The sequence below is a fragment of the Tenrec ecaudatus genome, chromosome 1, assembly GCF_050624435.1.
Source record: "Tenrec ecaudatus isolate mTenEca1 chromosome 1, mTenEca1.hap1, whole genome shotgun sequence".
NCBI lineage: Eukaryota > Metazoa > Chordata > Mammalia > Afrosoricida > Tenrecidae > Tenrec > Tenrec ecaudatus.
The window spans coordinates 146044892-146059235 of NC_134530.1; the positions used below are offsets into that span (position 1 = coordinate 146044892).

The window sequence follows — 14344 nt, forward strand, 5'->3', positions numbered from 1 at the left end:
CTGTCACCCTCCGGAAACAGGTTCTCGCGGGAACTCGAACGGAAGTTGTGGGCAAGGGGGCGGGGCCCGATAATCTCTTATCGCGAGATTTGTGAGCGTCCATCTTGCTCCTGTCCCTGACAGCCTCACTGGTCGGGGTCACAGGGACGCTACGACCGCAGCCTGGACCCTCCCTCGCCATGTTGTCCCGGGTGGTACTTTCTGCCGCCGCCACAGCGGGTGAGGGTTCTAGACCTTGGTGCAGGCCATTGGGGTGATTAGAAAGAGGCGAGTGTAAGCCACGGGCGGGGGAGGTGGGGGAAAGGCGGGCAGGGGGCAAGCAAGAGAGATCTGGAGAGCCCTGGGCCTGGAAGAAGAGTGCGCTGTGCTGCCCAGAGGGAGCTCTTGGTCTTGGGGGAAGGAAAGAGACTCGAGGGTCGTAATAGTTGGATCTCGCGGGGACCGAGGAAAGGGAAATCTCATTCCACCTTGACTTTGCTGACCTGCGCCTTGTGTATCTGCAGCCCCCTCTCTGAAGAACGCAGCTCTCCTAGGTCCAGGGTAAGTGTGGGACTATTATTACGTACCCCCTCGTTCCCCTTGGCTCTTGTTTTCTCACCTCGTTTGACTTTGTGCCTTTTCCACTTCTTGGCTTCAGACCAGCAGTTACCCTTCCGGTAATGCTTGGAACGCTTGGAAGCTCTTTTAGACGTCTTTGTTCTTGTGATGGCCTGGAACGGCTCAATACCTTACGGCATAGCTTTCCAAGAGACTAAAGGATGTGTTTAAGCTAGACAAGAAACCCTGATTTGGGGGTCTTAAGCCTCACCCCTCTCCCAGTGACCTTCAGCAAAAGGAGCTGAAGCCCATATGTATCGGGTGTACCAGATTACATGTCCAAAAGCAAGTCTTATTAAATAAACAGCAATGAAAGATGTTGGTTTTCATCTGTCTACCACACTTTAATTTTACTGCCAGATCATAAGGCATAGAGGCACAATTCATTGATCCAACCAATATTGAGCACTGAGCTTCTCCATAATGGGTGCCAAAATAAGTATGAGTAAGTGTCTCCGTTGGAATCACTTGAAGGCGGGACTGTAAAGTAATGGCATGAATGGGGACTGACAACTCCTAACTTCAAATAGTATTAGCTATGTGGCTCTAAGTTTCCTGCCTGCAAGTTGGAGATTGTGGTACAATTATGGGCGTTCAGAGACTTAATTCCCTGGAAACTCTTAAAAACAGGGCCTCGTACTCAGTATATACTTAGTAAATGTTCACGGTTACTGGTGAATATTATTTCCTAAAGCAAAGCTCTTTGCTACGGGCTTTTCCTTTTGATTCCGTGACTAAGCCCTAGAACCACCACCAGGATGCTTGAAAAAATGACTCTCCTCTTCCCTCAGTTCATTTGTATGAAATAAAAAGAAGCTGTAGTCCACTAAAGGACCCCGGGTAGCACAGTGGTTACTATTGGGCTGTGATTCACAAGGTCAGCAGTTCAAAACCACCAGCCGCTCCATGGGAGAAAGATGGAGATTTTTCCTCCCCTAAAGATTCATAGTCTTGGAAACTTTCAGGGGGCAGTTCTGCCCTGTCCTATAGGGTTGCTACGGTTCTTCATTGACTCGATGGCAGTGAGTTTTGTTTTTGAGTTTGGTAGTTGACTACGTCTAACTTCACAACGTACCAGAGGAAAACTAGACCCACATACAGACATGGAAACAAACTGTAATGTGGTATAATAAATTAAGTATATATACAAAATACAAGGAAATGACCTAGACTTCTCTGTCCTTCACACTCAGTGTCTGTTTAGCCCATTACCAAAGCTCTTTTTCCATATTATTTCATGATTCTAACATGTTCTGCTTCTGCTCAAGTAAAAGGTACTTTGATCTCTCAATTCGATTTAATTCAGTCCACACTTAACTAGACTCCTTTTAACTTGGGTCTTGGCCATTAAAGCTAATTCTCACAATTACAGGAAATACATAAATAAGCCGTTGTTTTTCAGTTGATTCTGACTTGTGACCACCGCATGTGTAAAGAGTAGAGTCCATCCACAGGGCTTCCTTGTGACCTCCAGTCCTGTCTTCCGAGGGGCTTCTGGTTGGGTCCCATGCCTTTAGTTAGCAGTTGAGCAAGGCCAGAGCCCATCCGAGTCGGCCAGGGAATAGCCAGGAGGATTATGTCACTTTCCACCTACAACTCTTCAGAGTACTCCATTCCACTGGAAATATAATCCAAACTGTTTAGCATAATCAGAAGGTCCAGTATGAATTAACCCATTTTATTGCTTTATTCTCTTTTGAAATCATTCTCTGGCCCTACTGACCACCTTGCTATTCCTCTGGAAACTGCCAAGGAGACTAAGCATGGTAAAGCAAACCAAACCCATTGCCTTCAAATTAATTCCTACGCCTAGCGACCCTGTAGGACAGAGTAGAACTGCCCCTTTGGGTTTCCAAGACTTTGCCACTTTACAGAAACAGACAGCCTCATCTTTCTCCCACTGAGAGGCTGCACTTGAGCCTAGCAGCTCGATATGTAGCCCATTATGCCACCAGGGATCCTTAAATCTTGGTAGCAAATATGGGAAAAAAAACAAGGACATTTTGTGTGACCAGAAGCTTAATAGACTTCTGATTAAAGTATTTTATTCAGTTCTGCATACCCATTTTTGTAAACAAAACAAGCGAGCTCCTTGTGAAGGAAAATCGGAATTTCGGAACTAATGTGTTTAACACAGATGTCTTGAGCTTCTCCTATATGGAAAAGCAAAATTAGAAGCAGCGAGTAGAAGCTTCAAGGGCATGCATAGCAGCTCGATTTATAACTATACCATCATTAGAACTAACCAGCCCCGAAAAGGTATTTTTCATAGAGTAGTTAGTACTCTAATCGAGGAAACATTCACAAAGGGCGAAGTTCTATCAAGGAGCTCCCAGCACAGAGGACATTACTGGATGAGGGGCTTCAAAGAGTGCATGGGAAATTCCATTATCGTTCAATTGCCTTGTCCCACAGAGGTTTGGAAGCTCCCTTGTGTGTCAAGCATTATCTTGAGCAGCCCCATCAGGGGCAAACATCCTAGCCCCATTTTATTCATTCCCTCCACGTTCCCCAAACTTAGATTAGTTGTTCAAAGTCAAGTAGTGAGTCTAGATTTGAACCCAATTGTCAATAAAGTTGTTGTGTTCTTGTACATTTCATTGTTAATAGCTGTACAAAGTCCCCTCGGGGAGTCCAGTGCAGTATAGGTTGCATGAGGCTTTCACCGTCCACAGTTGAGTCATTTGTCCTTGTCACACAGCTAATTCTCAGTCCCTGTTGGTTCCTTTCCTCTTTATAACAATTCCCGGTAAACTACTCAGTCTTCATCCCCATTTATTGTTTCTGCTGATTGCTTAAACCTTATGTTTTCTTCAAAGAATAGGCTTAGATTTGTTTAATTCTACCTGCAGGGCACTGCAAGCCACAAGGATCTTTCACACAGGGCAGCCAAGTCTTGCCCCTGTACCACCTCTTCCTGAGTATGGAGGAAAAGTTCGCTTCGGGCTGATCCCTGAGGAATTCTTCCAGTTCCTTTATCCTAAAACTGGGGTCACAGGTGAGCATTCAGGATATGTGGTATGGTTTGTGTTAACCTAACATTTTAGTGACCCCTTATCTTCCACATAAACCACAAAAAAACAAATGAGCAGTTTTTAAAGGGAAATTATGGAGGTGATTCCGTGTCTTGATGTGATTACTCTGTCATTTGGAATAAATTTGGCTGGGATTTTAATTTTATAGCATTGTCTTCATGTGTTTGAATGGATTAGTTAAATTGATCGAAATTTATTGTATGTCTGTTATATGTCAGGCAGTGTTATAATAAGGCAGTGGAAATACAGTAGTGAGCTAAATTAAATCCCTGCCATCGTAAAGCATGTAGGATGCAGAAACTAAAGGAATGAGTAGCTATAATACTCTTAACAGGTAGTGGGAAAAGGTATGGATAAAATGGAATACGGTAGAAACTATTTGTACACACATACATGAAAACAAAACTATAATCCTTACCTGTTTTTCCCTCTTAAAAGGCATAAACTCTTTCAATACCAAGTTTTACAGTGCTATGTGCTTTAACTTACTTAATCCTATAATGTCCCTGAGAAGACAGTTTTATTACCAAGAACTTAAAATAATTTGCCAGCATCTTTTTTGGGGGGCGGGGGGAAACTAAGCTGAACTTCAACCCAGGCCCTCTGGCATAAGTTTAAAGTTCTTTCTACTACGTGCATTGCCTTTGAAAACCAGTGTGTTGTATTGCCTTGTTTTGTTTTAAACTGTATCTTAGCCTAAAGTGGTATTTCACTATCAGAAATGGCAGGAAGTGTTAATAAAAAAATGTTACATATGCTAGTGCTTCCTTAAAATGTATGTATTTTGGGAAACTACCGATGGTAAACCTAATAGTCTGATGGTTATTTTTGAATAGTAAAGGCAGATTTTAAAAGGGAGAAGAACTGTTGAAATGCAATATGGGAAACTTTGGATAAAATATATGTGATTATAACGGTTTTATTCTCCTGATACATCCTGCCATCCGTGGTACTAGTATTGGTCAGAAACCATGTAAAATGCTGCCATAAAGGCCAGTTCTGTCCCTGCGTGACATCTAAAGAAATATGTTAGGACTGTAACCTTCAGAACTCACGGTGCAGCAGAATTAAAAAGGTAGCCATATTGGAAGCATTGGATCCTATAGGAATTGAGAATCCTTATCATTTGAACCCCCTTCTATGTGCATAAGTTTTGTTTTTGTTTTGCTCGTTTCCAATGTCAATTTGCTATCAAAAATCAGAACGGATGGATTTTATTCTTAACATTGATCCCATTCAATAAATAGTATATTTTCCTGGACATAGTACCCCAAAGTAGCCCTTACATCATTGTAGGGTGGCTCCTGTGTGTTGATCTTTACTTAGATTATTTCTTGGTTTCATCAACCCCAGGAAGAAGCTATAGTTGCCATTTTACAGATGCAGAAACTGAGCTCAGAGGTTATTTAAACTGCTTGATTTCTATTAAGTTTAAGAGTGACAACTTTCATTTTCCCTGAGTCTGGAGCCTTGTTCTTTCAGCTGTGCCATACTCTTTAATTTTGTGTGTTATCTTTGAATCTGGTTGTTTTATATTGTTATCTAACTTGGTCTTTAATCAAATAGAGCCATATTTTCTACTTGTTAGGCATAGAATATTCATTCGTAAAAAACTTTTTTTTTCCAGGACCTTACATGCTCGGAACTGGGCTTATTTTATATTTTCTATCCAAAGAAATATATGTGGTCACCCCCGAAACGTTCTCGTCCATAGCAACAGTAGGGTTGCTTATCTATGGCATTAAAAAATATGGTCCCTCTGTCGCTGAGTTTGCTGATAAACTCAATGAGGTAAGAGCCATAAAATATTTTTTTTTCAAGCTCTATTTTAGACAATAGAAGAATTCTAATCTATCAGACGCTCTCCAGCTTTTCCATAATTTCATTCAACAAGGTATTACATTGCTAGTTGGGAGGCAATCAATTCTTAAAGGATCCTCATTTCTTGTTCTTCCCCCAAATCATTCATTCATTCCTTTTAGGTCTCGTTTGTTTAGCCTTAATGCTGGAAGTGGGTGGTGCTGGTGCTGCTGGTGGTGGTGGAGGAGGAGAGGAGTGTGTGTGTGTTTGTGTTTATATTTGTCTTTCTAAGGATTTATACATTTCTTGATAGGTATTCTTTCAAATGAGGCATAAAACTTTGAAATATAAAATGAACATGTTTTTATGACTCGGCTTTCACTGGTCTTTGTTGTCAATTTAATTTCAGGAAAAAATTGCCAAACTAGAAGAAGTCAAGCAGGCCTCCATCAAAGACATCCAGGATGCGATTGATATGGAGAAGGCACAGCAGGCCCTGGTTCAGAAACGCCATTACCTTTTTGATGTTCAGAGGGTAGGTTTCAGAAGTTTCTGAAGAGAATGAAGTTACTTGTTTTCCTTTAAAACAGAAACTTAGACTTTCTTATATGGAATGGTTGAATAAACAACTTTATTTTAACAAGGTAAGATTTTGGTGGACACCGGCTATGTAGATACGTGTATTTAAGAATTGCCTAATGGAAAAATGAATAGAATTCATATTCTAAAATTAGAAACAGAATTTAGAGAAAAATCTTTTAGAACCACACAAATGGAGAATAATAAATTACAATTGATTTTTAAATGGCATGTAATAAGTTAGGCCATAAGTAAAAGATAGCTTGATAAACACCAAACCTCCAAATTCACAAAGCAGACAGTTTCATGTAAGAGAGCTTTTCACCAGTTTTGACTCATGGTGACAGCTCCGTGTTGAACTGCTCCGTGAGGTTTCAGTGGCTGATTTTCCAGAAATCTCTGGGTCTGTCTTCTACAGTGCCTCTAACCCAAACCAGACAAGAAAATCTCACTGCCATCAAGTCAGTGGCTACTCAGCAACCCTATAGGACTGGGTAGAGCTACCCCTCTTGAGTTTCTGAGACCAATTTTTTTTTAACATTTTATAAGGGGCTCATACAACTTATCACAATCCATACATATACATACATCAATTGTATAAAGCACATCCACACATTCCCTGCCCCAATCATTCTCAAAGCATTTGCTCTCCACTTAAGCCCTTTGCATCAGGTCCTCTTTTTTTTTTTCACCCTCCCTCCCCGCTTCCCCCTCCCTCATGTGTCCCCGGTAATCCATATATCGTTATTTTGTCATATCTTGCCCTATCCGGAGTCTCCCTTCCCCCCCTTCCCTGCCATCCCTCTCCCAGGAAGGAGGTCACATGTGGGTCCCTGCAATCGCTTCTCCCCTTTCAACCCACTCGCCCTCCACTCTCCCAGCATTGCCCCTCACACCCCTGGTCCCGAAGGTATCATCCACCCTAGATTCCCTGTGCCTCCAGCCCTCATATGTACCAGTGTACAACCTCTGCCCTATCCAGCCCTGCAAGGTAGAATTCGGATGATGGTAGTTGGGGGAAGGAAGCATCCAGGATCTGGGGGAAAGCTATGTTCTTCACCGGTAATACCTTGCACCCTAATTGACCCATCTCCTCTCCTGAACCCCTCTGTGAGGGAATCTCCATTGGCCGACACTTGGGCCTTGGGTCTCCACTCTGCACTTCCTCTTTCATTCAATATGGTATATATATACATATACACATACATACATATACATATACACACATATATCTTTTTTTTTTTTTTGCATGATGCCTTATACCTGGTCCCTTTGGCACCTCGTGATCGCACTGGCCGGTGTGCTTCTTCCATGTGGGCTTTTTTGCTTCTAAGCTAGATGGCCGCTTGTTCACCTTCAAGCCTTTAAGACTGACCAAATTTTTATGAGAGTAGAAAGCCCCATCTTTTCTCCCACAGAGCAACTGGTGGTTTCAAACTTTGGACCTTGGGATTCACAGCCCAACTTGTGATCATTGTGTCATCTCCAATCTCTGAATTAGCTGCTGAATGTAGTGACTGTTTGCCCTAAAGAGAATTTGATGTAGATTGATAAAATTTTCATCTTAGTTGGGGAAAGGAACAATTATATATAACGTAAATATAAACAACGATATATTTACTGCATTTCATATATTTAGTACTTGATATTATAATATATAAGGTATAAATAATATATAGTATGAAGACCAATGGCCACCCTGGTGGCAGAGTGTTTACACCTTGGGCTGCTAACCACAAGGTCAGCAGTTCAAAATAACTAATTCACTCTGCATGAGAAAATGAGGTTTTCTTCTGTAAAAATTTCGGAAACGTATAGGGGCAGCTTTACCCAGCCCTATAGGGTCGCTAGGTGTCAGAATCAACTCTTTGGGGTTTTAAAGCTCTGTGGATATAAAGCTGATTTTCTACCTCTCAATTTCAAAGTAAGTTTTAGCTAAATTAAAGGTCATCTCTAAGTAAAAATGGAAAACAAGTTAAAAACCAATTGAAACCTTTTCGATATTCTTGGAGTTGGGGAATCCTTTTACAAAGAAACAAAATCCAGAATCCTTAATATGAAAAATTGTTAAAATGATCGCGTGTAAGTTAAGCATTCCTACATGCCTTAAGAGTTAACACAGATGGCTGACCTACTAGAAAGAATCCATACATTCCATTTGACATAAAAGAATCCGTTAGAACCATAGGCAAATGATGTGGACCGTTGATGGAGATAAAAGTAAGTACAGGTTTATTTTAAATATGTAGATTGCTTCCGTAGGTAATCTGACGAAATTGATCAACCTCACCTCCCCCAATCAGAATAGCAAGAGTTTTGGGTAGCAGGCGTTCATGTTGCTTGCGAGAATAAATTGTACAGCTTCTCTGTGGAACGTGGCATTGTGTATCACAGTTTAAAATGCTGCGTGTGCCCTTTGGATCTTGAAGAGCATGGACACTGAAGCCTCAGGGCCTGCATTCAGAGTCAGCGTCACAACTTTTTACCTCGTCACTTTGGGTCAGTTCCTTAATTTCTCTGCTTTAGGGATCTCTGGAGTTGTCATGGTTAGGGGTTGGACTCCTGACCCCAAGATCAGCAGTTTGACACCACCAACCAGTCCTTGAGAGAAAGACAGGACTGTCTACTCCGGTAAAGAGTTACAGTCTAGGAAACTATATTCCGGCTTATGGAGTCACTGTGAGTCCATATCGACTCAGTGGTGGGATTGGTTTTAAGTCCTTTACTGTTAAATACATAAAATGAACATCACCATCGTCTTGTGATGATATAAGATTTGATTGACATGCTACAGAGCAGTGGTTCTCAACTCGTGGGTCGCGACCTCTCTTGGGGGTCAAGCAACCTTTTCACAGTCGCCTAAGACCCTCGGAAAACACATAAATATTTCACAATCTATAATTACATATTGTTTTGCAATTAATCACTGTGCTTTAATTATGTTCAATTGGTAACAATGAAAATACTTCCTGCATTTCAGATAGTTACATTACTATTCATAACAGTAAAATTACAGTTATGAAGTAGCAATGAAAATAACTTTATGGTTAGGGGTCACCACCACATGAGGAACCCGGGTCTAGGCATTAGGAAGGTTGAGAACCACTGATACAGTGTTTAGAAATAATACTCAACAAGTGTTAATTACTATTTCTCTCAGCAATGTTTGTACATAAGTGCAAAAGATACTTAAAATGATGTATATATCTATTTGCAGTTTTAAAAAATGGGATTCAGCCGATTTAGATCTTTGTTAAATTTTAGAATGTTGATAGAGTTGAATCTCTTTAAAATAAAGGCACCAAATGGAAGCTGAGTTTATGTGAAAACTCAGTAGATTTAAGGGCTCCCGCAGTAAGCCTTAGTGTTTAGTAAGCCTCCTGCTCGGTATTTAAGTTCTGTTACCAGAGTAAATGAAAATTTCCCGAACTGAAAGACGTTAGAGGTCACAAATTAGAACTGATCTAAAAATCATCAGCAACAGAAATTAACTACTGAATAGTCTAAACTGTTATGATAGGTTGGTTTTGGTTTTGGGGGATGGATTTTTAATATAGGAATAATCTTGGAGTCTTAAGGTTCTAATGTCTGATGACATGCCCAGAGTATGAGAGATGAAGTCTTGCTAGCCTTGCCTCTAAGGAGCATTCTGGCTTTACTTCGTGCAAGACACATTTGTTATTACTTTGGCGGTCCATGGTACATGCAGTGTTATTCACCAGCACCGTCATTCAAATGCATCAATTCTTCAGTCTTCCTTGTTCACAGTCAGTGACAGTGGAGGGCCATCTCTGACCGCTGACTTCCCTATTGCAGTGAGGCAGGGATCAGACAAACCTTCATGGTCCGGCCTTTGCTTATTCTGACACCAAGCTTTCCTCCCACACCACGTTGCATTTAGGCTGTTTGATAAGTCACTACAGTGTCCGTCCACACAGAGCTCACAGATGATACTCACAATTAAGGGGTCTTGTTAGGGAAGTTAATAGGTTACCATAACTCAGGATTAGCAAACAATAAGGATACAGTTATTGGTCTCCTAAGATGGTTCACTCTGAGTCAGGGTCAGTGTTACAAAAACTGGCCACCTCTCTCTTAGTGATATACCTGCCTTTATACATGTGCGAAGTCATAGGCTGTTCAGGATTCTCTCACATCAACGTGTGGCCATTCGTGGTAAATAAAATACTTTTGCATTAAATACAAAAGAAGAGTGAGCTTCATAACTAGCAGAGTCTTAGAGTTGACATGATGCTTTATACGTGCAAACTGTATATACACCAGATGTACTCATGTGTAAGCCAAGTGTTCCAGCACATTTTTAATGCAGATTTTGTGGTAAAATTAGGTGCCTGAGCTGATAAATTCGTGTTGACTTATACTCGAGTATATACTGTCTTTTCTTTGCCCCCAGAATAATATCGCTATGGCCTTGGAGCTTACTTACCGGGAACGGCTGCACAAAGCATACAAGGAGGTGAAGAATCGCCTGGACTATCATATCTCTGTGCAAAATGTGACCCGCCGAAAGGAGCAGGAGCATATGATCAACTGGGTGGAGAAGAGCGTGGTGCAGAGCATCTCAGCACAGCAGGCACGTGACATCTTCCCTCTCCTCAGAGTTGGTCACAAAGGGCCCCTCACTGCAGGCCCAAAACAATGGAAAGATCATTGAGGACATTGGCTGTGAGAGACCTATGTTCCAACGTGTGCTCTGTAAACATGGAACCTTCAGTTCTTTGTTTCCTGACGCCACAGTTTTCATTCAGTTTCCTGTTATTTATTTACTTGTATTTGTTTATGTGGCTTAATGTCTTCCTTTCCTCATAGATAGGCTACTTACGCATATCTGCTCATTTTCCACTGAATTATATTGGACTAGAAAAACTTGACTATAAAAGATAGGTTGTTTTTCCTTTTTTAACAGTTTTTACATAAAAGTACATACTAATATGTGCTTATTTCAGAAACTTGGAAAACAAAAAAGTACAGAGAAGTGACTAGCACTTCCATTCTTTCTACTATTTCTGTTTCACGAATGGGTTGGGGTTTTGTTTCTACAGGAAGATAGCGGCTGTGAAGGCCAGCCTCTGACAAGTGGTGGCGGTAATATCTGCCCTCCAACTACACATGCTTTCATTTTAAAAGCTGTCCACCAGACCATTCTAACTAATCCCTGAATTATTTCAGTTAGATTGCATCTCTCCTGTATTAAAAGATTTTATTTCAAAACCTTGTCGTTTATCATATTAAATCCAGAATTTATCTTAAGATTCTCATCTCAGGAGATATGCATTTACATTGTGGTGTTAGTGCTCTTTCATGCTTTGGTAAGGTCTAACCAGATTGCTCTCTTCTTGGTTTCAGGAAAAGGAAACAATTGCCAAGTGCATTCAAGACCTAAAGCTGCTTGCAAAGAAGGCTCAAGCTCAGCCCGTTATGTAAATGTGTCTGTACCAATCGAGACAGCTACACCTGACTCAATGGAAACTTGTCTGATGAAGTCGCTCTTTGTATATTGCTGTCTACTCAAGTTACAGTTTACCTTACTGCAAATGAAGTTTGAGGTGGAGGTATTCAGAGAATAAAACACAATCATTGGCCAGTAAGCTGTTTTTCATTATTCTTGTTCTATATTTTGAGTCGCTCCATGATTACTGTGAATGAGCAGTTTGGTTTTAATGACATTTAGTGCATCACTAAAGATGACCACATTGTCGTTTAAATTTGCAACTAACCCTCACACCTTGCAATACGTGAGAAAGCAGGATTATCAAGTTAGAAGATTTTCTGAAAAACCACTTCGGTTTTGTTTTTTGTTGTTGGGAGCCATCAATTCATAGCAACTCTACAACAGAACAAAACAATCCCGGCCCCTTGCCAGCCTCACCAGTGTTGCTACCTTTGGGCCCATGATTGCAGCCAGTTGTCCATCTCTTTGGTGGTCTTCCTCACTCATTCCCAAGCATCGTGCTGTCCTTTTCAGGCATTGGGCCCTCCTCATACATGTCTTGACATGCAGTCTCAAGAATAACACTGTGGATGAAATCTGCTATCCTTGCTTTTCAGGCACATTCTGGATATTCTGTTTCCATGACAAATGTGGTTTGTCACCCTAATTGAGCTGTATCAGTCTATCTCTGGCCTTTCCTTTTCATTGTCTCACTTGGTGCCTGTATGACTGTTGAAAATAATGAGACACATGGGTCAGGGACCCGTACTCTTCAAAGATATATCTTTTTATTTAAACCTTTTCTTATTATTTTAATATATCATTTTATTGAGGGCTCCTATAGCTCTTTTAATAATCCATACATCAGTTGTATCAAGCACATTTGTACATAAGTTGCCATCATCATTTCCAAAACATTCTCTTTCTACTTGAGCCCCTGGTATCAGCTCCCCTTTTTTACCCTCCTTCCCCACCCTCCTGAACCCTTGATAATCTTTCAATTATTTTATTTTCATATTTTACATCATCTGCTGTCTCCACCCACCTTTCTGTGGTTCATTCCCCTGGGGTGGGGTGTTGTACATGGATCATTGCAATTGGCTCCTCCTTTCTACCCTTTCTCTCCTCACCTTCCCCCTACCGTCATGGTATCACTGCTCTCATTGGTCCTAAGGGGTTTGTCTGTCCTGGATTCTGTGTCGAGAGCTCTTACCCTGTACCAGTGTACATCCTCTGGTCTAGCCAGATTTGTAAGGTAGAACTGGGGTCGTGGTGGTGAGGGGAAGGAAACATTAAAGAACTAGAGGAATATTGTGTGTTTTGTTGGTGCTCTTCTGCACCCTGGTTGGCTTGTCCCTTCCTTGTGACCCTTCTGTGAGAGGATGTCTACAGGTGGACTTTGGGTCTCCATTCCAACCCCCCTCGTTCACATCAAAATGGTTGTTTGATTTAGGTCTTCTAATTCCATGGACACCTCATAATCACATGGGTTGGTGTGCTTCCATGTGGGCTTTGTTGCTTCCCTGCTAGATGGCCGCTTGTTTAACTTCAAATCTTTAAGATCCCAGATGCTATATCTTGCAATAGTCAGGCATCATCAACTTTCTTCACCACATTAGCTTATGGACCCATTTTGTCTACAGTGATCGTGGCAGGAAGGTGAGCATCACAGAATGCCAGGTTATTGGAACCAAGTGTTCTTGCGTTGAGAGAGAACTTGAGTAGAGGCCTAATGTCGTGTGCTACCGTAATACTTAATGTGTAATTATATGTACATAGACCTATCTTTGTTTTTTAATATGCTTTAAAGAGATATTTTCCATCACCTTTGCCCGATACAAGAAGTCTTTGATTTCTTTACTGCTCCTTCAATGGTGGTTGATTGTGGGTGCAAGTCAAATTAAATCCTTGACGTTAGTCTGCATTGACAGAGATGTTGCTTATTGGTGCGAGGATTTTTTGCTGTAGGTTAAAGTGTAATCCATATTGAAGGCTGTAGTCGTTGACCTTCATTGATAAGTGCTTCAGGTCTTCTCAGCAAGCAAGATTGGGTTACCTGTATACCAGGCTGTTAATGAATCTTCTCCAACCCCGAAGCCTAGTTCTTCATCGAGTCTACTTTCTTGGATTATTTGCTTGGTATGCAGATTGACTAAGGAAAGTGAAAGTGAAAGGATACAACCCGATGCAGGTTTACATCTTTCTGGTAGTTGGTTGCTTTCAGCCAAGTCAGCATCTGAGATCAATAATATCCTTCATTCCCAGTCCACTTTGTGTTCCAGCTTGCATTTCTGGCAATTCCTTATCAGTATATTACTGCAACAGTTTTTAAATGGTCTTCATCAAAATTTTGTCCGTGTGATTGAATAATATCATTCAATAAATTTCACATTATAGTGAATCACCTGTGGAATGAACCAGGAAGCCATTTTCCAATTTCTTGTCATAGACGAGTAAGCACTTCCCGCATTACGTATGTTGAAACATTTCACCTGGCCGTCCATCAGTTCCTGAAGTCTTGTCTCCCCGTGCCCTCCGTGCAGCTGGGCTTTTCCATTACCATTGACCAGTGGTAATGCTGCCATTGAGCAGACGCTGCCTTCTGAAACGGCTAAACGCCTACCAATTCTTTCCGGCACAGTCATTGTTCTATCTTTTGACATTTCCTACACTGTACACAGACTCCTTGACTACTACAACTTGAAGCCTGAATTTTCTTCAGCTCTTTAAGCTTGAGAAACACCAAGGCTGTTCTTCCCTTTGGGTTTGCTAATTTCAGGTCTTTGTGCACTTTGTTATGATCCTTTGTCCTCTTTAGTTAACCTTTAACATCTGGTCAGCCTTTTTGGTTGTTTGTTTTTTTAACGTCATTTTTTTTGCA

General features: G+C 41.2%; 1 protein-coding gene across 1 annotated transcript; it reads left to right on the forward strand.

The window, feature by feature from the left end:
* Window position 1: 1 nt before the first annotated feature.
* On the forward strand, window positions 2–11620 carry ATP5PB (ATP synthase peripheral stalk-membrane subunit b). The gene is made up of 8 exons (XM_075559332.1): window positions 2–20; window positions 124–219; window positions 504–540; window positions 3450–3595; window positions 5260–5423; window positions 5842–5967; window positions 10426–10605; window positions 11379–11620. The coding sequence occupies exons 2-8, from the start codon at window positions 180–182 to the stop codon at window positions 11454–11456; spliced, it is 771 nt and encodes a 256-aa protein (XP_075415447.1). The 5' UTR covers window positions 2–20; window positions 124–179; the 3' UTR covers window positions 11457–11620.
* Window positions 11621–14344: the final 2724 nt, after the last annotated feature.